The sequence below is a fragment of the Nyctereutes procyonoides genome, unplaced genomic scaffold, assembly GCF_905146905.1.
Source record: "Nyctereutes procyonoides isolate TBG_1078 unplaced genomic scaffold, NYPRO_anot_genome, whole genome shotgun sequence".
Classification (NCBI taxonomy): Eukaryota; Metazoa; Chordata; class Mammalia; order Carnivora; family Canidae; genus Nyctereutes; species Nyctereutes procyonoides.
The window spans coordinates 35,860,878-35,887,174 of NW_026575049.1; the positions used below are offsets into that span (position 1 = coordinate 35,860,878).

Sequence of the window (26,297 nt, forward strand, 5' to 3'; positions counted from 1 at the left end):
ATTCCTGGGAGAGAGGGTTCATCACAGGGTTGGGGCAGAAAAATAAAATAAAAATAAGCCTGGAGCATCCTCTAGTGCCAAGAAAGTAGAGAAGGGCAAGCTGGAATAATTTAAGCAGGAAAATCGTGTTGGATTATAATCCAAAATTTAAAATAAATATCCATGCATCTAAAATAAATAGCCATAGAAATAAATGATTGAATTAATAGAGATTAAGAGACAAATCTGTTATTCAGAAGAATTTGAAACACATTATGTGGACACTCCCCTCTCAAAGAGCTGGGACATAACTCAGGAGTGGACTCTCATCACTAAGAGTCCAAAAAGGACAGTGTGGAGGCAGAAAAATTTCTTTGGAGTGGAAAGGCCTGGCAGGTGCTCCAGGTCAGTATCAACAGTGATACATGATGTTGACAGTCCATACACCCGACAGGATGTGATGAAAAGGATGCTTTACCTCTGTGACCTTCCTCCCTAAAACCCATAACCCCAGTCTGACCTTGAGGAAAACATCAAACAAACCCCTCAATTAAGGGACTTCCTACAGAACACCTGACTGGCCCTCCTCAAAGTGTCCAAGTCATCAAAAGCAGTGAGAGTCTGAGAAACCATCACAGCCTGGGGGAGCCATGGAGAGTAAACATGCTGTGATGTGGTGTCTGGGGTGTCATCCTGGAACAGAAGAAGGCCATGAGGGCAAAACTAGAGACGTCTGAATAAAGTACGGATGTGAGCCACCTATCACATACTAGTGTGGGCTCATCGGTGGTGATAACGTGTTAGGCTAGTGTAAGGCGCATCCCTGGGTTCAAACCCAGTCTCCCTACTTTGCCCCTCAGGCTTTGGGAACGTTATAGCTCCTGGAGTGCTGGCTCAGGGCGCTGCCCTGTCTCCTGCCCCCAAACTCTGCTTAATCCCTGTAGACAGTGTCCTTGCACTTAGTGGGGGACTCAGAAAAGCAAATTCAGTGCTGGGTTCTGGTTCTCCAAGCCAACCGGAAAGGTGGTCCTCGTGCGGGGGGCTGCACGATGGCTGCCTGAATTGTCTGGGGATGACGGAGTGACTGCCTTTAGGGCTTTTGAATCTCCAGCAGAATCCTACAAGCTGCACATTTTCTGCATGCCCAGTGGCACAGCACAAGTGCTGAAAGGAACTAGAATTCCACCTTTGCCACTTGGGTTATGTCTACTCTTTGTGGTTTAAGAATGGTACCTTAATAAGAGGGTACTTCTGTATCTAACCCATAATCCACCATGAATATGTGACACTTTTCATTCTATGCTTGTTTGTTTTTTAAAGATTTTATTTATTTGAGAGAGATAGCACCAGCAGGGGAAGAAACAGAGGGAGAGGGAGACGCAAGCTCCCTGCTGAGCAGGGATCCCAATGCAGATGGACTCCCAGGACCCCAGGATCACGACCTGAGCTGATGGTAGATGCTTAACCAACTGAGCCACCCAGGTGCCCCTGGCATCTTTCATTTTTATTATTCGTATTTGAAAAATGAATGGACAGGAAGGTCTTAGGTCTCCTAGAGGTGGAATGTTGAGCCTTTTGTGAACAAAGCTGAGGCCTACAGCTCCATATTTAGTTGATGATGGGTAAGAACTTTGTGCTGAAAATATCCTGGGGCCTGATCTTAAACCCCAGGAAAAGTCATTAAGCTATTTTCATAAAAGTGGAGGCCAGCAGGGTTTCCAAAAGAGCTCAGGGTTAAAGGGCCTTTGCGAATTCTGATATGTTTTTCTTACCAGGAGATGGAAAGTCAAGCCTGTGGCTGCAAGCCAAGCAGTGTGCAATGTTTACAATCCATGGTGAACAAGCCATGTTATGAGGGTAGCCCTGGACTCCCCAGCTGGCTTCCTGGAAAATGCATTCCTCATTTCCCCCCAGAGACAGTCAGTACCTTGGCAGGTAGAGGGAGAAAGGCACATGGGTCTAGAAGCCACTGCTTTCAGGCTGTAACTCTTCTAGCACAGGGCAGAGTCAGGGGCTGTGCTCACTGCTAGGGTTTGGGCCCAGGGCATCCTCGGGCACTAGTAGCCTCTGGGCATCCCTGTCTGAGCTGCTGTGGGGACCGGGCTTCCCGATGCTGTCTGCACCCTCCTCTGGCCCCCGCTGGGAGGAGCCATCCCAACGTCCAGTGGCCTATTTTCACTCAGGGCAGGGAGGTGGCATTATGAATACCTGGTGAAGCACCCTCCTGGGAAATGCTCAATCACAGTATTCTGGGCATGCCCAGCTTAGGAAGTTCACGACGGCACAGGGGAAGATCTCGCTCGCCGAGGGAGGTGGAGGGGTATAGGTGGAGGAAGAGGCACCTGCACAGCAGCAGCAGGCAGCCTTGTGGCCACCACCTTTTCTCACACCCTTTCTGAGTCTCAGTGTTTAGTTTCTGGGCCACCGGCCATTGTCTGGTCATTAATAGATCAGCTGGGTGTTGTTTGTTTGCTTTTCAAATTAGCCAGACCAGTTCCCACTGCTGTGAAATCACAGCCGAGGCCACAAGTCGGGCGGAGTAGGGAAAATCCACGCACCCTGTTCAGATGCTGGTTCTGCTCACCCTGGGCATGCAGGGCACACCTGCCTGAACCAAGGTTGTGCCTCTGCTCTCCAAAGCTGCCCCAGCCCTGCCCCCCGCACTCCCGCAGCCTGGCAGTGGCTCAGTGTGGTCACTGAAGCCAGCCAGAGGGGCAGGGTGGATGCCTGAGGGGCCTCCAGAAAGGAGTGGGGACCTCAGCATGACTGTGCGGGCTCAGGCTGGGTGACCGCACCGTGTCGGGCCCTGCCTGCCTCTGTGTTTAGATTTCATTGTCATTGTCTGCTTTAAACCTGAAGCTTCTAGAGAACCGGGGTCAGCCTGTCTATGTAAGTTCTGTTGGAATCGAACCTGTGGGACAGCCATGTGGATGTTCAGCACTCTGGGGTGTGGCAGACGCAACAGAGGACACACAGTGAAGCAGAACAAGCAGCTTCAGACAAAGACGTTTGCCACCTCACACAGCTTTGGAGGCCAGGCTCAGGGAGAGGCCCAGAGTCTCGGGGCCACACCACTTGAAGATCTGATGGAGGCAGGGGAGCCACGGGTGGGGAGGCTCTCCTGCGTGGCCACCAGCAGCGGGGCCCACTTCCTGGCCATGTGAGCCTCTCCATGGGCTGCTTGAGTGTCCCCATGATGTGGTAGCTGCGCCACCCAATGCAAGCAGGCAGGAGGCTGCTGTACCTCTGATGACCAAGCCTCGCAGGAGTGCCCGGTAACTTCTGCTGTTTCTGATGGTTAGCAGTGAGCCACCAAGATGAGTCCGTACTCACAAAGAGGGGAGTTAGGCAGCGTCAGGTTGTGGATGCATTTGAAGCCAGCACAGCTGGTCTCTAACACTAGCTTGCCCCTGACTACTACGTGGCCTCGGGCAAATCACTTCGAATCCATAGGCTTCAGTTTCTTCCATAAAATCAGAGAGTTGACCAGACGGCTCAGGGCCTGCCCTCGGCCCTCATGCCCCATGATCATTCATTCTGTGTATTCGTTAACTGAACATTTACTCCATTCTTACTCTGGGTCTAGCTCTCTTCTTGATTCCTGTCCTTATGCTGAAATACCTGGGGAGCTTCTAAAAAATGCAGGTGCCTAGAACCCACCCAAGAAATTCAGCTTTAAGTGGTTCAGGGAGGAACCCAGGAGCTCCACAGTCTTAAAATCTCCCTCGGTGATGCCACTGTGCAGGCAGAGCAGAGGACTGTTGCTCTAGAGTTATAACCTTGGACTCTGATGGGCCTGTGAATCACCTGGGGATCTGGTTAGGATGCACATTCTGATACTGTGGGTCTGCAGTGAGGCCTCAGATTCCACATTTCTAACAAACTCCCAGGTAATACAGTGCATCCCAAGGACTACCCTATGAATAGCAAGTTTCTAGTTGCTGGGAGAAAGGTGCGGAGGTACAAGGATAATCCCCATCCCCAAAGAGCAAAGAATCTAGTTAGAGAGGAAGACACAGCGTGAAAATGTAAACAGCACCCCAAGACCTAAGTGCCCAATATGTGGCCCAAATGGGATGTACCAGGAATTGAGTTTGAGATGGTGAAGAGTATCCCAGGTGACCCACTGACCCCTGCCTGGACCATCACCACCTCGACCTCATTCCCGTTCCTCCAGCAGCTACACAGGTGGCGAGCAGAGAGTCCAGGTCCCTCTGTGATCCGTGGAAGCCTTTCACGAGTTAGTTTGTTTAGCTGAACAGTAGTACTTTCCACAGGGAAAGAAAAGAATTAGCAAATCTATTATTTGTATTTGTTCAGTCTTGTAGTCTATTCCCAAGATGCTGTTATTGTTTAGTGAGCTTGCTTTTGTTGGCACCAATAACAAATTAAAATGTGTTTCCTGAATTTATGTTAATGGTGTGAAATTCTAGGCTTACAGAAATTTTAGTAAAATTTCTCTTAATGAAAGCTGCAAGTAACCATTGTTCTAGTTTTTCTTCTTTCTCTCTCATGGGTTTTCTGTTAACCTCAGTTCTTAGCAGAAGCCCTCCTCTTCCTTGATTCCTGTCTTCCCTTAGCATGTGTCCAGTGACTCCCGGACTCTGTTGTGTGTGGGCTGACCACACTCACTCAGCCTCCCAGCTCCAACCTCGCTCCCAGAGGCCAGTCCAGGCGCCTCCACATGGTGCCTTGCCCTCTCCCACACCTTGGGAAGTCTGGAACAACACCGGGCCCCTCCTAAGGCCCTGAAACAGACTCCTAGTTAAACTCTGGCTTCCAGGTTCTCTTCCATTAACAGATTAATGGTCCTGAAATATTTCCTTTCCCCTGTCACATAGCCTGTTTCCTCACATCCCAACCAAGTACTTTTCAGTTTTTTGGGTTTTTTTTATTGCAGTATAGTTGACGTACAGTGTTATATTAGTTTCAGGTGTGCAACATAGTGATCCGACATTGCTGCGCATTATGCAGTGCCCCCCATGGTAAGCCAGCATACTCGTGGCTACCATCTGTCACCTTACAACATTATTATGATATTATTGACTACATTCACTGTGCTGGACTTTTCACCTCCGCGACTTATTTATTTTATAACCGGAGGTTCATGGCGGTACTTGTCTGCCTAATGGGCACCACTGGGGTCCTGTGAAATGAGACTGGGACTCAGGGAGGTGGGGGCTGAGTCTGCAGCTCCGACAGGCTCCTGTGACACCCTCCGCACCAGCACTAGGCTGGAGCCGTGAGGTGCTGCAGGGCGAGCTCCTGCTCCTGGGGGCTGACGGCCCAGGTCACCGTGATGCGGCCAGGTGCCACCTGCCCCATGGGGAAGCACAGGGTCCTGCGCCTTGCACCCCAAAGCCCAGCCTCAGCTTTGACGCGAGCCTCTGTGAGCAACTCCCCTGCTTTGCTCCTTTTGTGTTTAACCGGCTCTAGCATCTCTGTGACCCGCATCAAACGCTAACTTCGCCTTGAAGCTTCCCTGGCTGCTGTTTCTTTCACCCTCTTTGGATCCCTCACAGCTTGCTCTCGGCTGTTCTTTTGCTCTTAATCACACTCTACCAGGCATTGTTATTTCAGTTTTTTTTTTTATGATAGTCAGAGAGAGAGAGAGAGAGAGAGAGAGAGAGAGAGAAGCAGAGACATAGGCAGAGGGAGAAGCAGGCTCCATGCACCGGGAGCCCGACGTGGGATTCGATCCCGGGTCTCCAGGATCGCGCCCTGGGCCAAAAGCAGGCGCCAAACCGCTGCGCCACCCAGGGATCCCCGTTATTTCAGTTTTTTACATGTTTCTGACTGTCTTTCCATGGTGAGGCCTGAGGGACTGCGGCTTACTCATTTTTCACTTCTTTTGTATTTCTTTCAGCACTGAAATGGTACTGTGCATTTATTAGGTACTTAATAAATTTCTTGAAATGACTCAAGGTAAAATTCCTGCACTTAGTCAAAAATTAGTCTGAGAAATGGGATAAAGGGCCAAATTGAAACAGAATCACCCCACCTCATAGTCGTCACTGAACTGAATAATCGTCTATGGACCTCCGCCCCGGATCGCAGGGGGTGACCTGCCTCCTGTCGGGGGCCTAACACAGTTCCTGGCCCTGCAAACATTTGACAAATGTGCAGATCATGAGTTTGCAGACTCTTCTCGGTGGAGGTGTGAGCCAATCTGTCTTCAGCTGTCACATCCATGAGTCGTACAAATCAATAGCAGCAAAAACAAGACCAAGAGGAAAATGGGTAATTTCAGAGGAGGTCTTGGAAAGGCAGAATCTCACTAGGTAAGAGTCAGTCTCGGGCGTTGTCTTTGGCCTGGGAGCCAGCGGGGCCCTTGTCCTGCGGGCTCATTTATCACTGACGGTGCCGGATGCCTGAGACAAGGAGTCATAAGAGCAGCTGTGTGTTCATCATGGGGAATCTCATTGTCGAGGAGCTAAAACTGTGACTCTTCTACAGTATAAACAGTGGGGAGCAAAGCCCCACCCAGTATCCTCCCCTGAGGAGTCAAGTCATCCTGGGCTGCCCCAGGTGACAGTGGGCCGCGCCACCCTTCCAGGTTGTGTTATTTGCAACTGTTGGTTCTTCGATCAGAGTCCAGCTCTAGCCCAGGGTGACCTGGGGGTGAAGGGAATAAGCCCTCTCTGTACAGCAGTAGAAGGAGATGCCAGCTCTCTTTCCCTCTACAGTGAGGAACAAGAGAAAGCCCCTTGGCTATTACCAGGGGACTGTGGACGGGAAGCTCAAGGTGCCGCCCTCCCAAAGCTCCTCCCCCAGCCTGCAGCAGGAGCTGGGAGGGCAGGACCCAGAGGGCTGATGACACAATGGTCCTCACCCGTCCTCTGCTGCAGCTCCCAAGGAGCCACAGGGACTTTATATGCTCTTCCCTCCCTCACAGCTCAGAGAAACCTGCTCATTACTAACATGGAAAGCTACAGCCCTAGTTTTCCAAGTTAAACAATCATAAGGAGTGTTGCACCATTAGCAAATAAATATTACTTTTTCCATCTTACCCTCATGCTTTTATTTTCTGTATCTATATTTAAAAAGTGGATAGTATCTTAGTATAATAGGTACAGCAGCATGTCACATGTAGATGATGCTTACTCAGTCCCCATTAGGGATGTGCAACCAAAATAAGCTTGGAGACCTGTGTGCGAATCCGTTCCTCCTCAGGTATTCCAGTGTATCTGAATCACCTGGCATCTAATTGAAATGCAGATTTCAATTTATTATAGGTCCAGGAGGGCAGAGAGTCCACACTTCTTACAAGTTCCTGGGTGATACTGCTGTAGCAGGTCTGCAAGACCACACTTGGAGGACACAACAGGTTCTGGCTTCTGATCCATAGAAAATGCTAACCTGGTGGCCCACTTGGAAGTGGTATGCACCCACATGCCAGAGTGGAGTGACGTGCTCACCAGCCCACCTGCACTCAGGAGATGGAGCAGTGGCAGCGGCAGCAGTGGCCGTGCTCAGGGTTACCTGGCATGGATTAACATTCCCCATCTGTTGCTTGCTGGTTATTATGACCTTAGATAAGTTACTTAGCCTCTCTGAGCCCCAGTTTCCTCATCTGTAAAGCGAGATCAGTAACAGCACCTTTCTCAGGCTGCTCTGTGAAAATCAAATGAGCTGGCCTGTGTGCAGCCCCTGGCACAGTGCGTGGGGTTGCGTGGGATTGCCCAGGGTTGCCCAGGCTGGGGGCTTCGGTGATACGGGATTCTGTTTTGTTTTTTGTTTTTGTTTTAGAATGGTTGTAACTTTTTTTTTAATCAGAGTTCAATTTGCCAACATTTAGCATAACACCCAGTGCTCATCCCACCAAGTGCCCCCCTCAGTGCCCATCACCTAGTCACCCCAACCCCCCACCCACCTCCCTTTCTACTACCCCTTGTTTGTTTCCCAGAGATAGGTGTCTCTCATGTTTTGTCACCCTCAGTGATATTTTCACTCATTTTCTCTCCTTTCCCTTTATTCCCTTTCACTAATTTTTATATTCCTCAAATGAATGAGGCCATATAATGTTTGTCCTTCTCCGATTGACTTATTTCACTCAGCATAATACCCTCCAGTTCCATCCACGTTGAAGCAAATGGCGGGTATTTGTCATTTCTAATGGCTGAGTAATATTCCATTGTATACATAGACCACATCTTCTTTATCCATTCATCTTTCCATGGACACCGAGGCTCCTTCCACAGTTTGGCTATTGTGGACATTGCTGCTAGAAACATCGGGGTGCAGGTGTCCTGACATTTCACTGCATCTGTATCTTTGGGGGGAATCCCCAACAGTGCAATTGCTGGGTCGTAGGGCAGGTCTATTTTTAACTCTTTGAGGAACCTCCACACAGTTTTCCAGAGTGGCTGCACCAGTTCACATTCCCACCAACAGTGCAAGAGTGTTCCCTTTTCTCCGCATCCTCTCCAACATTTGTGGTTTCCTGCCTTGTTAATTTTCCCCATTCTCACTGGTGTGAGGTGGTATCTCATTGTGGTTTTGATTTGTATTTCCCTGATGGCCAGTGATGCGGAGCATTTTCTCATGTGCATGTTGGCCATGTCTATGTCTTCCTCTGTGAGATTTCTGTTCATGTCTTTTGCCCATTTCATGATTGGATTGTTTGTTTCTTTGCTGTTGAGTTTAATAAGTTCTTTATAGATCTTGGATACTAGTCCTTTATCTGATACGTTATTTGCAAATATCTTCTCCCATTCTGCAGGTTGTCTTTTAGTTTTGTTGACTGTTTCTTTTGCTGTGCAGAAGCTTTTTATCTTGATGAAGTCCCAATAATTCATTTTTGCTTTTGTTTCTCTTGCCTTCCTGGATGTATCTTGCAAGAAGTTGCTGTGGGCAAGTTCAAAAAAGGTGTTGCCTGTGTTCTCCTCTAGGATTTTGATAGAATCTTGTCTCACATTTAGATCTTTCATCCATTTTGAGTTTATCTTTGTGTATGGTGCAAGAGAGTGGTCCAGTTTCATTCTTCTGCATGTGGATGTCCAATTTTCCCAGCACCATTTATTGAAGAGACTGTCTTTCTTCCAGTGGATAGTCTTTCCTCATTTATCGAATATTAGTTGACCATAACGTTGAGGGTCCACTTCTGGGTTCTCTATTCTGTTCCATTGATCTCTGTGTCTGTTTTTGTGCCAGTACCACACTGTCTTGATGACCACAGCTTTGTAGAACAACCTGAAATCTGGCATTGTGATGCCCCCAGCTATGCTTTTCTTTTTTTAATTTTCCCCTGGCTATTCGGGGTCTTTTCTGATTCCACACAAATATTAAGATAATTTGTTCCAACTCTCTGAAGAAAGTCCATAGTATTTTGATAGGGATTGCATTGAATGTGTAAATTGCCCTGGGTAACTTTGATATTTTCACAATATTAATTCTTTCAATCCATGTGCATGGAATATTTTTCCATCTCTTTGTGTCTTCCTCAATTTCTTTCAGAAGTGTTCTATAGTTTTTAGGGTATAGATCCTTTACCTCTTTGGTTAGGTTTATTCCTAGGCATCTTATGCTTTTGGGTGCCATTGTCAATGGGATTGACTCCTTAATTTCTCTTTCTTCAGTCTCATTGTTAGTGTATAGAAATGCCACTGACTTCTGGGCATTGATTTTGTATCCTGCCACACTGCTGAATTGCTGTATGAGTTCTAGCAATCTTGGGGTGGAGTCTTTGAGTTTTCTATGTACAGTATCATTTCATCTGCAAAGAGGGAGAGTTTGACTTCTTTGCCAATTTGAATGTCTTTCATTTCTTTTTGTTGCCTGATTGCTGAGGCTAGGATTCTGTTTTAAACCCATGGGGTGGTCAGTCACATAGTCAGTGCTCAGCATCAAATCTGTGTACCAAAACCCACCGTCCAGGCTCCGCGGCTCTGCTCTCAGGTATGTGTCCCGCAGTGGGAGTGAGCACGGCCTGGTGCCTGAGCGCTGGCTGCTCCCCAAGCTGTGGCTGCTGGGGTGGGGCACGGGATCACCCCGAGCTCTCTCAAACCCATCCTAGGCTTGCTTATCTCTAGGGGTTTCCACACATGAAGCCCTCAAACCAACAAACCCGCAGCTCCGTCTTAATGAATAGATGGTGTTCTCTGGAGCTCTGAGGGAAAGGGGGAAAGAAAGTGGTTTGTGAAGTAAAAGTGAACAAATTAAAGGATCAAACTCACCTTAACTTTTTCTACAAAAACACACTTTTCCGTGTACGGACAGCATCCAGTTCTTTTCAAGTTTTATAGCCACCTCGTTTAGGCAGAAAAATCAGGAAGTCACTTGTTGCACACAGGACTGGTACAAGTCTCTTTGATAATAAAAAAAGGATGAAAAGCAAGTAGGAAATCCATAAACACTGACTTTAAAGGCCCGAGAGCAATGGACCTCATCTTCCCTCTGTTCCCTCTCTTGCCTGCAAACCCCCTAACCATATTTTCCACAGCCATCCTTGCAGCCTCAGGGAGAACACGAAGTATTGAAGTATAAGAAAATTCGAGCCTTTGATATTCCTAATTTTTTTTCTGGTTCTCTCTGTGAAATATGAACCCACCACCGATTATCCCAGGGACTTGGGCTCAAAAACACAAGACTGGCTGGTGTCGGTGGGGGAAATCCTGGTGAAGGGGGTCCTGCTTTCTGCCCCCTGCTTTTCTACCCCCTCTGGCTTTGAGTATTGAGTTTGTGGAGTTGTCCTACATGGCCACCAGTGTGCTCTGTCCCAAGGAGCCTTGTCCTCCTGCAGCTGCCCTCCAGGGCCAGCTCCTGGACTGTCACAGGGAACTTAAAAGAAGGACAGCCCAAGCCCCTGCACCCACCCTCTGTAGGGCCAACACTGGGGGGCCCATTCTCTCAGCAGCATGATAACAAGATGCCATAGCTCGTAGCTCAGTGCTCCTGAAACCAATAGGCTCTCTTACTCCGGGATGAGCCTGAGAAGCAGCAGTCTATTATCACTGTCCTCCAGATGAAAGGCAGCCTCTTCCTCACAGGCTCTCGCCGTTGTCTCGTTGTCTCGAGGAAGGGGCACAAGGCACAGCTGAGCTCACAGGCTCCATGCTCCGGCCCCACGGGACTGACCGCAGAACGGCCCAGTGGGACAGCACATGGTGGAACTTCTGTGCCCCGTGAGGAGTACTGTCCCAGGGGACCCGACCTGTGGTGGTCTCGGTGCTGCTGCACTCCTTACAGTTTTGGAGTGACTTACTGCCACTTCCAGATCCTTCACCTCAGTCCGTGCGTTCATTGTAAAGATGATCCAATAAAAAAAATGCTAATATGAGAAATGACAACGATGGAACTTGAGCAGCTAATAAAATGCTACCACAGATACATTGTTGAATACTTGGAGTTTAATACATGAGATAGAGACAGGAGCAAAAAAAGACCAGGAGGTGAGGAGTACATCAAAGTCAGTCTGATCAAAACACTTTGATGTGCTAATGGCACCAAGTGCATTCGACACCAGGATCCAGTGATGTCAGACACTTTAATTGTGCACACTCAGCGCCCAGTTGGAGATTGGAAGATGTCACTCACAGATAAGAGCACTGGGCCCAAATTTTATAACCTAATTTAATTAGCACTGATCTGAGATTTCTGGTACCTGGTTTTTCCAGTTTTCAGGAAATATATCTTGGCCTGGGGGTGATGGGATGCTGAGGGAGGGTGAGTTCAGGGAGGTTGGGGGTGGGCTGTGAGACTTAAAAGGCCTCAATATTGAATTTCATCTGTGATGTGATAAAACCTCAGGCCTCGCTCTCTTCACCTGCCAATATGCACAGAGAGCCACACCTATCCTACATCAAACATTCAATTACCATAAACCCAAGGGAGGGCAAAGGAGACTTTCAGCTGTGGCAGCCACTGGAAGGGAGATGACTGAGGTACACAGACACCCAAAGGTAAGAGGAAAATACCCAAATCCCTCTAAAGCCTGTGGAGTTCAGGAGGAGAAAATCTCTATGGGGTGAAAGTCTGCTGAGGATCCTCCTGGGTTTGCTGTTTCTTTCTGTCACTGGAAGGCCTGTGTCTGGGGACACTAGGACAGTTATGGTCATTAAAAGATATAACACCTCCCCATACACACAAACACAGGCTTTTTTTTTATTTTGAGGCAATATTTAAATGGGAGAATATGAAATAAAGAGTACGTTTTTAGGAAGTTAGTGTGAAACAAGCAGGTTGTGTCACTAAAGGTAAAGAACTTCATGTTATAAAAATAGATGTATCTTATAGGATTTAATTAGAGTGAATAAATTATCCTTATCCTCGAGATGCTGTTAAGTATGTTTTTGTCATGCTACACGGTTTGAAGAATTTCTCCCACACATGCTGTATCTGCCATTCTCTGGAGGCTCATGATGAAGGATGAGTCTCCTGGTGGAAGCCCACCAAGGTGAATGAGCCAAGAGCTCAGGCTAGGGAGACAGCGTGAATCTCTTATTTGGGGAGCTTTCATAGGGATTTATGTTCAATGTTTTTTCTTTCTAGAGTTGGTTTGCTATTTGCTGTTTCAGTTTGCTCACATGAACCTGATTCTTGAAATATGAGTGTCTTAGTTGTCAAAATCATATCCTTATTTCAGTCGTTGGTTATCATGTTTTCCTTGTTTTGTTTTGTTTTGTTTTTTCCCCAAAAGCGCCTGCCTTTCTCTTAGTTAGAATATGAACTTTTATTTCCCCCATTTTTGGTTTCATATTCAGCATAGGGAAAGGATGGACAGTCACGACAGTCCATGACAGTCATGGACAACTCATGAATGAATTGATTTTTTTTAATCACAGTAAAATGTTGGCGGGGTTGCTTCTGAGCCACCGTGTGACACAAAGAGGGGGATGATTTGGTCTAGAAGTCCCATGACCTGGGGTGGGCAGTGGGCTCCAGCACAAGTGACCAGTGGGACCTCAGTAAAATCCTGGAGGTGGGGGGGGCAATCTGGATAAGCCTCAATGTTGTTAATTAGAACATTTGAGAGGAGGGAGGGATCTGAAAGACCCTCTCCTGTTCTGCACAGTGCTGTAGCCACAAGCCACATGTGGCTTTACCTGTAATTGATTAAAGCTAACAGGCACTAAAAACTCAGTTCCAAAGTCACACTGGCCACGTGTCAAGCACTCAGCAGCCACATGGGGATAATGGCCATCGTCCTGGGCAGCTTCAGGTTCAGCTGCCCCATCTTCTGGCCAAGGGAGAGGACCTGAGAAGTGAGTGCAGGACTGGCCAGCACTGGAGCCGGGGCTGGACGCCCGTTCACTGCTAGTACGGAGGGTGTGGGCGCCCTTCCCGCTGCCTCCCACCGTACTCCCTCTGCCCACATCTTTTCAGGAGAAGGCTAGAACTTACAGAAAGAAGGGGCCCCTCATTTGCAGGTTGCAGTTCACAGATGGGCACTCCTGTGAGCCCCTCAGCCTGGGCACTTTCCTAAGTTTGTCACAGTGTCCTGAAGAGCCCCCACGTTCGTTTTTCTGCTGAAATAGCAACCCGCTCTTGCAGATGATACCGTTTTACAAAATAGTTTCTAAAAAGGCCTCTTGTGACTCATCTGCATCCTGACTACATGAATGTCAGCAGCCGATGTGCGGGCGATAGCACACCATAATTTTGCAAGATAAAACGATTGGGGTAAGGAGACACCAGGTTTCTGCATTATGTCTCATGACTGTGTGTGAAAGCTACAGTTATCTCAACACAAAAAAAGGTTAATTTCTCAAAAGATCCTTTTGCAGTGCTTACAATTCACATCTTTTTCAATTCAAGAATGTCTGCATTCTTAAACACCCTAGAAACAGATTGTGGATGGCCTTTAGACCCAAAATGAATTTTCTCCTCCCAGCTCCTAAAAACCTCAGTTTTACTAAATTTAGAGTTTATGATGATGTTTTATTTACAGCAGCCATTTTGAATTGCCACAGAATTTCAAGTAAGAATATATAGCCTACAGCTCCACAATGCAGTTTTCCAAAACTAAAGCATTCTCTACTGTGGGGCTCAAGCACACAGCACAAGTGATCGAAGTTAGGGAACACATGAGGACATGGGACCTGCACGTGGCAGAGATTAATCTTGACTGGCATGCAGAGCCACAGGATTTTGTTCAGTTTGATTGACTGTTGCTGCCTAAATGACTGGCAGGCGGTAAGAGAAGGCAGCCATGGTCGGCAAACCCTTTTCTTGGCATCCCTTTTCTTGGCATCTCTGCTGCCTTCAGTTCTTCTAGAAAATACTGGGATTATTTGTGGACCTTTAATGTAACCATGGAAGAGTGAGGATCATTGACGTTGTGGTATATTTGGCCTTGACAAGTGTGTGTACGATCCTCATGCTGGGAAGTGGAAAAGCAGACTGGTGGCCACTGGTAAGAATGGGGGCCTTGGGTGGAAAGTCTTGGTTGGGCTTCCTTTTTCATCACTTGTGTGAACTTAGACAATTCACCTGGCCTCTTTAATTCTTTATCTGTGAGACAGGCACAACGAAATCTACCTATTTCATAGGATAGTCATGAGATGTAACTTCGGTTCATATGTGTGAAGTGCTTGAAGGAATGAAAGTGGCTCTCTGCAGTGAGCAGTGTGCTTTTGTGGATTTACAAAACCATAAGAAAAGGCCTGGGTCGGGTGCCTTGAAACGGTCATGTGTTCTAGCCCCGGACAGAGTTCTTATTCCCACTTGGATGTCTTTTTAGACCTCCCTTCTGTGCTTTACAGGCAAAGTCCAACAGGAGAAAAATCTCTCCAGGATTTTATCCAAACTGCTATATTCTGGGACAGGCTGTTGGGAGAAATAGCTCATGACTCATCCTACAGCTGCATTTCCTCTCCTTGGTTTCCCTGAACACAGCTGGGGTTTTTCATACAAATATAAGCTTGGAAAAATGAGAGTTGGCTTGGCCACACATACCATGGACACACTGCCTCTGCCCTTTCCCAGCCTGGTGACCACTCATGAGGCAGTGACCCCAGCACACTCAAGCTGCAGATCCCCTGGCATGAGAATGAATTCATTTTGACCCCAGAGCTTCAGAAAAGAAAACAGTTGGAACACCTGCCAATGAATGCTCATTTCATATAAGTGTCTGTTCTTTTTAGGAACTCTGTAACCAGTAAGGCAGCCCCTCCTTTGACATGTACATCTAATGCTTGTTCCTCAAGAACATGGCTCGTTCCTCTTGGATCCCCTCTAGTCCAGTTGTCCCCATTGCACAAATTCACTGCAGAAAGTGTTCTTGGGGGATTCCAGAAGACGGCATGGCCCCAGCTCTCCTGGGGGAGCCCCAAAGCAGCTGAGCCCATGTGAAGAGAAGCAACTACAGAGATCCACTGGGAGAGGCCAAGCCGTGACAGGCTGGCTGGCCTCCAGGAATGCTGTACTACATCTCCAACTCCCCATTTGCCACCCAGGAGCCCATCTGAGTGACCACAGCCAGGCAAGCCTGGGGCTGGTGGCTCCTGCAGCCAGAGGTGTGAACCTTATACCCTAACCGTGCAGCTCCTTGCATGAGGATTTCCCTTCTGCTTGTCCAGAAGGGAGAGAGCTGGACAGTGCTCCCTTGCTTCAATCTGATTTTCTGTTTCTGCCATTACAAATCATGCTCATTTTTCTTCTTCCCTCTGCAACTCCAAAATCTAGTCAGGGACCACCAGAAGTCCTTGGTAGTGGCCATTCTGCAGAATCGGCCCCATTCCCGCTGGGATAGCCACCAAGGGAGGGACAGTAACACGGCTGAGTTCTCCTGCATCTGTGGATCTTTGATCCAATGATTCTGTACCCAGGAATTTATCCTGAGGAAACAATGAGAGTTCCTTGCACTGTGTGAGTTATGTACATTGATTATAACAGCGAAATAGCTTGGATAGATTAACTACTCATGGGGCATCCGTGTAGTGGAATACTGTGCAGCTGTGATCCTGGAGAATATTTCATGACAGAGGGAGATGTTTATCAAATTATTAAGCATAAAGGATACAAAACTCTGTGTACAAAATGATCCTCGATTAGACAGATAAGATAGAAAGAAACATCAAAATCTCAATATTTCTGGATGGTAGACTACAAAGTACTTTTTAGGTTTTCTTCTCTATAGTTTTACATATTTGAAAACTTCCTATGATTAGTATGTATTGTTATTATAGTTAGAAAATTATTTTTAAAAATGTCAATGAGGCTGAGTGATGAATGAGGTTATAGTCCATTGTTCCATTTGCTGAGAAGGCAGCGGAGCCAGAAGTGTGTAGCTTCCTCAAGCTCTTGCAGAAGTTCTAGGAAATACTTACCTGATAATCTGGTTTTAAGTCAGATATCAAGTATTTTGGAGAGGCATAACAGTAATCTGTAAAGGCACTCACCAACAACATCAACTTGTGAGCTCAACCCATTCTCCACTAAAATGTCTAAGGTACCGAACACCTGTTATTTGTTCAGTCTCCCAGGAAAGCATCAAGTCAGGTGCCTGCTATTCAGAGTTAGAAATTCAGGGAATCAGTTGCAGTGATGTCCAGCCATGGAGAAATGAGCCCAGAGAGGCTGGTGATTGCCTAGGGGAGCCAGGCTGAGCCAGGACTAAAGTCCACCCTCCCAACTCCCAGTCTCCTTGGCACTGTGTCACATCAGTCAGTCCCTTCTATGAGCTGCCTTCAATCCAGGCTGCTAGTTGAGGGCTAGCAACCTGTTCCCTGGAGGGCAGCATTTTCTCGAATTGCCAGTTGCCTCCACTTGGTGCATCTTGAAATTGATGTAGTGGGTCGAAACTAGTGTTTATTTTATTTTTTTAAAGATTTTATTTATTTGACACAGAGAAAGAGCACACAAGCAGGGGGAGTGGCGTTCAGAGGGAGAGAGAAAAGCAGGTTCCCCACAGAGCGGGGAGCTGGACATAAGGCTCTATCCTAGAACCCCAGGATCATGACCTGAGCCATGGCAGACACTCAACCGACTAAGCCACCAGGCACCTCTATTTTTTTTTTTTTAATGGAATGGAATACATCATACAGCATTGTATCACATAGTGGAAAATATCAGGTAGAGAGGGTGGTTTGTAAACCTTTTATTCCAGTTATATATGTATGTGCCTATTTGTACATATGTTCAGAAGACTGTAATCCATGAGGACAGACCCTTGGAAGGGTTAGGTTCTCAGAAGCCACATCTTGCTCATTTTCATACAGTGTTTTGTGCCAAGCTGCTGAGTAACATGCAGACATACTCTGAAGCAAATCTTGGCCCTGGTCACTTCTGAGGCCGGTGTCCCACAGGTCCAGCAGCCATTCACCAGGCACCCAGAGCTGAGTGCTCAGGGTGGATCCCATGCCCAGGTGCTGGCCTGACTGGACACCGCAGAGTGTGAGAGGCCCCAGCTCCCTCTCAGCCCAGTGATAACAGCAGAAACCAGGGCTCCAGGGAAACCTTACACTTGAGTCCTTTCACCACAGGCTTGAAGGTCACAGAAAATCAAGCATTGAAAGATGCAATTCCAGTCATGAAAAAGCAAGAGGACCCCAGATTGGACCAGAGCAAGGGGAACTCCATGAGACCGCCTTCTCTGGCCTGGGAACATGACACTTTAGGTTCTGCTCACCAAGGTTGGCTGGCTCCTTCTCTCTATGCCCCACCCTCCTGGGACTTTCTCAACACCAGCTAAACGGCAGTTTGGTTTCCATTTTTTAGACTCACCTCCAGGCGTCTGGCTCACTACATCCTCTGTATTACAGAAGCCAGGAAGCCCAAGTTTCCTTTCCATGCGCTCACTCGCTGGGAAAGCTGATTGACAACTTCAAGTCTCCTCTATCCACCAGGCTATGAGTCCCCCGATCACGGGACGCAGGCTCCATGGAGCATCGTCAAGCCCTTGGCCCACACTTAGCCTTGCAGTGACTTTGTTGCTTCAGGGAAGCCTTTGCTTCACCTAAGTCACCTCCACCTCCACCCCCATATACACACACTTCATAGGCATGACTCCAGCATGTTCTCGGAGTCAGGAATCCCAGGGAAGCCACAGAGAGCTAGATGTTGACACAAATTATTCTCTGGCTCTTGCCCATTTTCTAAGCATGACCTGGAGAGCACAGTGTACCATGCCCCGTGGGTGCTGGCTCTAATTGCCTCAGCCCCCCAGCTAGAGGCCACTTAGTGTGGACTAGCCGGGGCAGTGAGGTGGGGGGGAGGGTGGTATTTCATTAGGGCGCTGCAGCTCCCAGATTCTTTCACAACTCTTGTCATCCTGCCCCAAACCTGGTGTCTTTTCTCAGCCAGCCATGAGCCTGGGGAGCCTACTCCTCCCATTGGTCTTTCAGATTGGGTTTAGGGTCAAGGCATCCCAAATCATCAAAGCCTCACTCTTGAGCTTTTAGGTCTCTGGAAGCACCTGAAATCTCAGGCCATCTGAGCACAGGCCTACTTCAGAGGCTCAAGAACCATGCTTCATCCTCTGACCCCAGGGGTGAGGGGCCAGAGAAACAAGTGTCCGACTCGTGGCTTTGCCATTTCTAAGTGAGGGTCCAGAAGCATTGGAGTGGCTGCAAAGTACCCTCCAGTTGCCCTTCCCGCCCTCCATGTGCTGTGCACTGTGTCCGAGTCTTTCTGAACACTTTGCTCTGTCCTCTGACCCTTGCCTCTTCTCCTCTGCCCCCTGCCCCCACCCTCTGCCCTCCGCCCCCTGTTCTAAGTAAGCCCTTCCCCACAAGCCTTCAACCTCAGCCCACTGAGTGCATTGGTCTGTTTTTCTTTTCTTCTTTTTTTTTTTTAACCTGCTGAAGGAAGGAATATTTCATGGTTATTAATGAAAGTGATAGCAATCCCTTGTGTATTTATCTTAGATTATGTGGTCGTTATAAGATGAAGAACCTCAAGCAGTCAGTCTGCGGTTGATTTGAAAACAGACGAGTCTCAACAATGAGCTTAAGGAAAGGTGTCAGGTATAAATCTTGTCTTCAAACAGTCAGGGTGCATTCCAGACTTCAGAGACACTTCTTTGTATAAAGATGCTTTTTTCCTCCCGCCCTTCTGTTCCTTGGGCCTGGAGGAGGATGAAAGTGCAGGGGTGTGTGCATTCGTTCGTTTAGTCTGATAATGAGGGCGAGGCTCACGGGCATGGTAATTTGGCAGCTTTGGCACTTCCTGTAACAGTTTTAATTTTTTTTTTTAATCCAAAGGCTGCTTAAAGACAAACATTTTTTGTTAAACTGCTGGTAGTTCATTTTCTGCAGGAACCGTGCAATTAATCTTGTTTATATTAAAGAGACAGGTTGCCTTTGTCAGCTTTCCTGAACTATAATTAATGAAGATCAAAAACGTTACAAAGACATAATATTTAGCTTAATGCAGATGAAGCTGGGCAACAGCTGCATCAATTAGAGGAGCAAAAGGGAAAACAAATATCCTTTCCTTTGGAATATCTCAAATACATTAAAAAACCAGGGAGCACGAGGTGTCCTCCCTCCACCAGCCTTCCCAGTAGGCCAGGTGAGAGACAGGATTTGGGCATCACATAGTGTGTAATGCCCCGTCGATTAGGCTTTAAATGCAGCTGGGGGCATTGCACGTCTCTCCTCACGTAGCTGAAATGCATCCAGGTGTACGGCTCTGATCTGAGAGCCTCCTCGCCGGGAAGGCCGTTTGGGAACCAGGAAGGCAGGGAGAACCTGCCAGAACCCTATCGCCCACTGGAGACTCTAAACACAGCCAAGCCACTTCACTTGGAGCCTCTGTTTAAAGGACCGTTAGTAGGAAAATCCAGACAGACCCAATGAAGTGTATTCCCCACGGCAACATCAGGGCCCCGCCTGTGACTTCCTGACCTGGTGACTAAGACCTATGGTCTCCCGGTGAAAGTGTAAGAGGTCTCGCCTCCGCCTCCAGACAGAGGAATGTGGGCTCTCCTCTGCCTTAAGGAGCCAGTGGCAACAGCCACCGGGGAGCCCACTGAGATGCTTTGTGGAGACCTGGAGGGGCTGGGACTGGCTGCCAGTGGCAACCTCGCCGGTTATTTTGCTCACAGCTTGGGAACCAGGACTGGGGAAATTGTGGAAAGTAGCGCAGAGTCAGCCAGTTAGCATCATCACCCTCTCTGCTGGGCTATATGCACCTGAGATCCTAATTGCAAAAGTCCAGAACAAGGAAGAAAATGCTAAATAAATTCTAAAACAAAGATTATTCAGCAAGTTCTGGTGATGCAGGATGGTGGCTGAACAGGTAGAAGGAGCTGCCCTGCCATCATCAGGTATCTACAAAGTCAATCAGACAGCCAGGTCATAACCATCTAACCAGGAAAGCCCCTGTGGGACCCCTTGTGTGATGCCATGGGCAGCATCAACCCAGAGGGATTGACAAATGTCAGAGGCTTCCTATCTGAAGGACTGGGTGCACAGCTGGTGGAGGACATGAAGTGATTTTAGTGGCATCAAAAACACCCAATATTCAGAAGCAAACTATGTTCTTACCTGGAACTAAACCAGAAATCATGTCTGGGCCATGAAGGATGCCTGTACAGGTGCTGTTCTCACACATCATGCTTTTAACTTCATAATTGTACTTTTATGCATCAATATTATCAATGAATATCATCAAAAAGCTTTAAAGATGCTTATTGCACAGTATTTGCAATGGTAAACATTGGGAAATGACCTGAAGATCAGATATTAGGGGATTTGTTGATTTAATTATGGGCCATCCATATAGTGGGATAGTTTGGACCCATTGAAAAGAACATAGTTTATAAATAATTAAAGCTATGGGAGGGATCCCTGGGTGGCGCAGTGGTTTGGCGCCTGCCTTTGGCTCAGGGCGCGATCCTGGAGACCCAGGATCGAATCCCACGTCGGGCTCCCGGTGCATGGAGCCTGCTTCTCCCTCTGCCTATGTCTCTGCCTCTCTCTCTGTGTGTGTGACTATCATAAATAAAAAAATAAAAATAAATAAAATTTAAAAAAAAAAAAAGCTATGGGAAAAGAAAAGACAAATGCTGAGGAGCATGTATACTGCTATCCTAATTTCATTCTTAAAGATATCTATGTGCAAAGAGAAGACTGAAAGAATATGTATCAAATGGATGGCTTACGATTTTTCATTTCTTCTATTTTTCTTTTATCTTCCAATTTTTCCATTGCAAGAAATTTCCAAAATTGGAAAAGAGCTTGTATTCATTAACACTTATTATGAACCAAACACTGTTAGCACTTTATACGTATCATCTCACTTAATCCTTGCATTCTGAGATAGGATCTATTAACATTATAATTTTACTAATGAGGCAACTTAGGCACAGAGATCATTAAATTATTATTGCCCAAAGTCACATAGCTAGTAAAGGATCAAGCCAGAATTTGAACCCAAAAAAATCTGACTTACGGGTCCTATATGTATAATTCACCCTCTAATGCTATTATTCGAATAAGCTTGTAAATGCCTCCCTAGGAAAGACGCACCAGTCACTTGCAACCTTATCTGAATTTCTGCATAAAATTATTTTCTTAGTGAAAGCTGGCTGAGTCAAAATCACTGGGGGAATGGGATAGGAAAGCAGGTAAATACAGAAAATTCAGGGACCTGGGAAAACACCATACAGGGTACGTGTCTGAGTGAGAAAGGCACTGACTAAGATGGAAAGACAAAGTGTATGTTTCACAAGTTTGCCAGGAGGAGTTGGTAGGGAGTCTTTTTCCTAGTTTCTGGGCTAATGGCCACGTGGTTGGGCTAGAGGCCACACTTAACGCAAAGTTAGCAGGGTCTCCAAACTTGGAAGAGAGAGGGCAGGTTGGCTTCAGAACATCTGTGAAATTCCATTAAGTAATGAACCATTCAAATGATAAACAAAAATTTCAGGCCATATATCCTATGTCTCAATCCACAACCATCTGCCCGGCACACTACCATCTGCCTTCTGGTTCTGGAATGGGATTCTTATCCTAAAGAGAAAATGGCCCAAGACATGGAATTCATGTTATAGAATTGCTTCTTGTGCTCTCTGGGCTGCTATAACTGAAGGGTCTTATAAGGAGATGGTGAAGGTCCCAAGTGTACTTTTCTCCATCAACTTCTCTGAGTGACAATAGTAAGAAATATTGGAGGAGACAGTTCTTTACAGAGAGGAGCTCCTTGAATCCTGTTTTTTCTGACCCTAGAATTTTTATCATGTTTTACAGGAGAGAGCTGAGAAGTGCAAGGATCTTGGCAATCTTTTGTGTCCCATTCATGGTTTGTAGAAAAACATTATTTCAGAGAATATCCATGTCCTTGTCCCTTGTACCAAACAGTCTGGTTCAACTTCAGTTGTTTCTTGAGCAAAAAAAAAAAAAAAAAAAAAAAAAAAAAACAAATGGTAAAAGAGCAGAGAAAAGACTCAGAACCTCTGAACCATTTTCTTCTGTCCAGCTCACCCCCTTCCGTCAATTTTCTAGATGCACCCTACTTTAGGTTCTTATTTCCATACACCCGTCTCCAGTGTCGCAACACTCATAGCTGTGTTGCAAGGACATTATCAAACTAATTTTCCTAAAGAATCCCCTTACTTTGTCCTAGCCCACCAAAAACAATTTCAGAACTATACCAACATCAACTATTCTCAGGCATTGGGCAACAAACAACACAGGACTGTGATCCTTAAGAGAAGAGAAATACATTCATCACCCAGCTTTCTGCTGGGAGGCACTTTCTAGACCACAGTGAGGCCAAGCAAAGAGACTAATCCCAGAAATAGTGGAATTTGGGACTGATAATGTATCTTGAATTTGTAGGACAAGATACCATATAGGAAAGAGCTACACTGAAGGGAGCCCCATAAACTGGCATGAGGGTTCCCCATGGGTCCTTGGCCTAGACTCAGCACAACCCAGCAGAGAGCAGCTTCAGGGTTATGAGCTGAACAGAGCTCTGCAGTCTCACAGAGCTGGGAAATTTTGGAATGCTGGCACAACCAGGATGGAGAAGCCTCACTGAGAACTTTAGGTCACCAAATGACACCCCCGAAAGTCCACACCTTAGGTATAAGAATCATGCCTTAGGACTAAAGACAAAAAGCTAAATAGACCTGGCCTAATAAAGAATGAACCAAAGCCTGACAGTTTCAAGAGAATATGCCAGTAACCTAACACCTACTTGAGTGAAACTCAACACTCTTCCATGGTAGATTCTCTACAACATATCATTATAATGTCCAGCATATAGTAAAACCACTACCAGGCATAAGAAGAAGGAAAAAATGTGACCCATAAGTCAGGGAAAAGTAGTCAATAGAAATAGACTACAAGAAAACACAGCTGTTGGAATTAAGAAAGACTTTAGGACATTTAATATCAACATGTTCAGTGATTTAAAGGAAAAGTTGAATGTAATAAGTGAACAGATGGCAATTCTCAGCAGAGAAAGTGAAATTATTTTTTAGAAACGGAACTCCAGAACTGGAAAGTACAATATCTGAAATGAAATACTCGGCAGAGAGCTTAGCAACCTGTTGGAGACTGTATAAGAAAGGGGCAGTGAGTTGAACTCAGATCAACTGAAATAATGCAATCTGAAGAAGAGAGATTTTTTAAGAAACACATGTTTTTCTGCTGTTCAGAAAACCCTTATCTAGTTAATGAAAACCAAATGCTATTATTTAAGACCCTTTGTACTCAATCTCCAAACTATCATCCAACCTGATCCCCAATACTGTTCATGTGAACACACCATTTCAACCAAAGCAATAAACAAACTGCCCCAGCACCACCCAATACCTCTCCTCTTCCCTGCATCATGCCTGCACCTAAAGTTCTTTTCCTTGCCTCAGGTTCTTAAGATAATATCAATCAATGCCACTCCATCCATGAAATTGTCCTTAGTGTGCCCAACCAGCGATGTAATTTCTCTCTTTTGATCTCCTCCCAGAAAGCAAACAAACAAACAAAAAAAGCAAGCAAGAAAAACTTGATGTTTGTACTTCCTTATGGAAATATTCTTGGTCCTACTTTCAAAGTCATTTGCCTACTATCTAGGCCCTCTTATTAGACTGGAAGAGCCTCAAAGCCAGTCTGTGTCTTACTTATCTTTGAATTCCTGTTGGTATCTCAGCAGCCATTGGGAGGTTGATAATGTTTGCTGAATTAATCACAATATACTAAGGTAGTCCATAACATGGGTATTTGTTCTGGTAATGGTGTTACCAAAGCTTTCATGATATTTTCTATGATATTAAGAGATCTGAGAGAACCTTCTGGACTGGTAGAGATGGATGAACGTTTAGAAGTGATCTAATAGGGATCCCTGGGTGGCGCAGCGGTTTGGCGCCTGCCTTTGGCCCAGGGCGCGATCCTGGAGACCCAGGATCGAATCCCACATCGGGCTCCCGGTGCATGGAGCCTGCTTCTCCCTCTGCCTGTGTCTCTGCCTTTCTCTCTCTCACTGTGTGCCTATCATAAATAAATAAAAATTAAAAAAAAAAAGAAGTGATCTAATATAACACGTTTATTTTACAGTTAAAGAAATTGAATCCTCGGGAAAGGAAGCGCTACCCTATGTCCAATGCTCTTTCCTCCAAACCATGTAACCTTTATCTGTGTGCCAGTATCTATAAATGGGATTATAATGTAGGGTTTGAAACAAAGAATTTCAAGCCCACTTTTACATGCTGATAAGACCAGCCCCTCCCATCAAGATGTGCTTTATTTTGGAATTCCTTTTGATTCCAATGTTCATGACCGGTTAGCAAAGTAATCATATTAGCCTCTCTGGTGCGTGTCTGAACCCAGACACAGTGCTGCCCAGATAACAGAAATTACTGACAGTTCAGCTCTTTGTTATCATCTGCTAAGTTTAGGGTTTCTCTAGTGCTGGTACTGTGGTATGGCCACTGGAATGAGGGTCTGCTAGCAGGGACATATGTGCAAGATGGATGTTGAGATGATTCTGAACACGCAACACAGGTCCTGTGGGGTAACTGGGGAATGGCAAAGAGGGGCCTCCCACATGATAAGAGTCCACTGAAGAGGAGCACCAAGCTATGTGGAATCCCTTCAGGGTGCTGAGAAAGCCCAAGGGTAGGTAGTTATCAATCTGGTGAGCAAGCACAAGAAATCAGTGCTCCCCACTGAGTCCCCTAACCTGGCAGCTGCCCTTAGGGGAAGAAGGCTGTTTGACCAACATCACCCCCCTCCTGGGAGCATCCCATATCCTGTGCTTGGCCGGTATGGGGGTGTAAAGGCCTGGTCCCATTGTTCCAATTCAGGACAACTCTGTAGGTCCTACCTGGCTTCTTTGAGGTCTTTCATGGGACTGCATTTGCTACCCAACTTCTCACATCCACTAGTGTTGATCCCCCAAGCTCTCCCTGATAAATGTCATATACTTCAACCTCCAATTCAAGGAGTTTCCTGGTGAACATGACCTGAGAAGGGAGTGAAGGCAGGGGAAAGTTCCAGAAGAGCAGAGGTGAGGCCTAAAGGTAGTGTGGCACTTGAGAAGCACCAAGCAGAGCCCTGCTGACATGCCGTAGGAAGTCGCACACTATCCTACCTCCAGTCACGTTACACGGCAACATGGAGGAATAGAGAGTCACTTGCACTTCCCTGATTAATCAGACCCTGCTGGGCTCGCCTGTTCTTAATGGCTGCAGCCCTTATGAAAAAAATACACATCTCAGGTATTGTCTGCTTTGCCTTGTAGGGTTGGATATCTCTCTATGCCTGTAGCATTCAGCTCCCCCTGCACCCCACCCCAGGAAGCTCCTTCCTATGACCAGATCTCATGCCTGCTGTCAGAGCTGCCTCTCCAACAGGCAGAGTTCAGTGAATATATGACAATCTGGGCATTGACTTGTCCATTTTGCTGCAATCAATCTCCACAGCTCTAGAGGGATGAATTTCACTTAACTCCCAGACACACTAGCTTCTTCGAAAACTGAAGGAAAGGAGGGCATTCACCTTTGTGAGCTCATAGACTTTTTAATTTGGAAGGGACATATTATTCTGAGGTCATTTTCCAGTCACATCTGCTTCTAAGGTGGCATGAAGACCTAGTCTATGATAAATCATAAGCTGCATACGTCATTATTTCAAGTGAGTCACTCTTTGGTGTTTGGGATGAAATGAAAACATCCGTTTTCCATATGGCATATGGAGCTGGAGGGGGTAGGGAGGGATGTCACCCAAGTGGGCTCTCTGGCTGGGGTGATTGTTTCCTGCAGCGCCAAATCAGTCCTTGACCCTCAGATGATTCCTGTTTATGATGGGGCAAGTGTAGGAATCTCATCACAAGTGTTAGGAAAAGAATGTTTTCGTGATAAAGTTAACCACAAGTTGTGCCCTGGTTTCTGAGGAGCTATGGCAGCAGGAAGATGATAGTCCCTTAGAATAAGT

General features: G+C 46.5%; 1 protein-coding gene across 4 annotated transcripts in view; it reads left to right on the top strand.

Moving 5' to 3' along the window:
* The window catches only part of EDAR (ectodysplasin A receptor), a 97,170-nt gene that overhangs the window by 12,642 nt on the left and 58,231 nt on the right, over positions 1 to 26,297 (top strand). For 3 of the 4 annotated variants that reach the window (XM_055329488.1, XM_055329486.1, XM_055329489.1), the window contains exon 1: positions 11,765 to 11,879. The exons of the other annotated variant lie outside the window; for it this stretch is intronic. In XM_055329488.1, coding sequence (XP_055185463.1) covers positions 11,853 to 11,879 — 27 coding nt within the window. In that variant the 5' untranslated portion in view covers positions 11,765 to 11,852. Of the gene's footprint in view, positions 1 to 11,764; positions 11,880 to 26,297 lie in introns of those variants that run through there. 4 annotated transcript variants of the gene reach the window in all.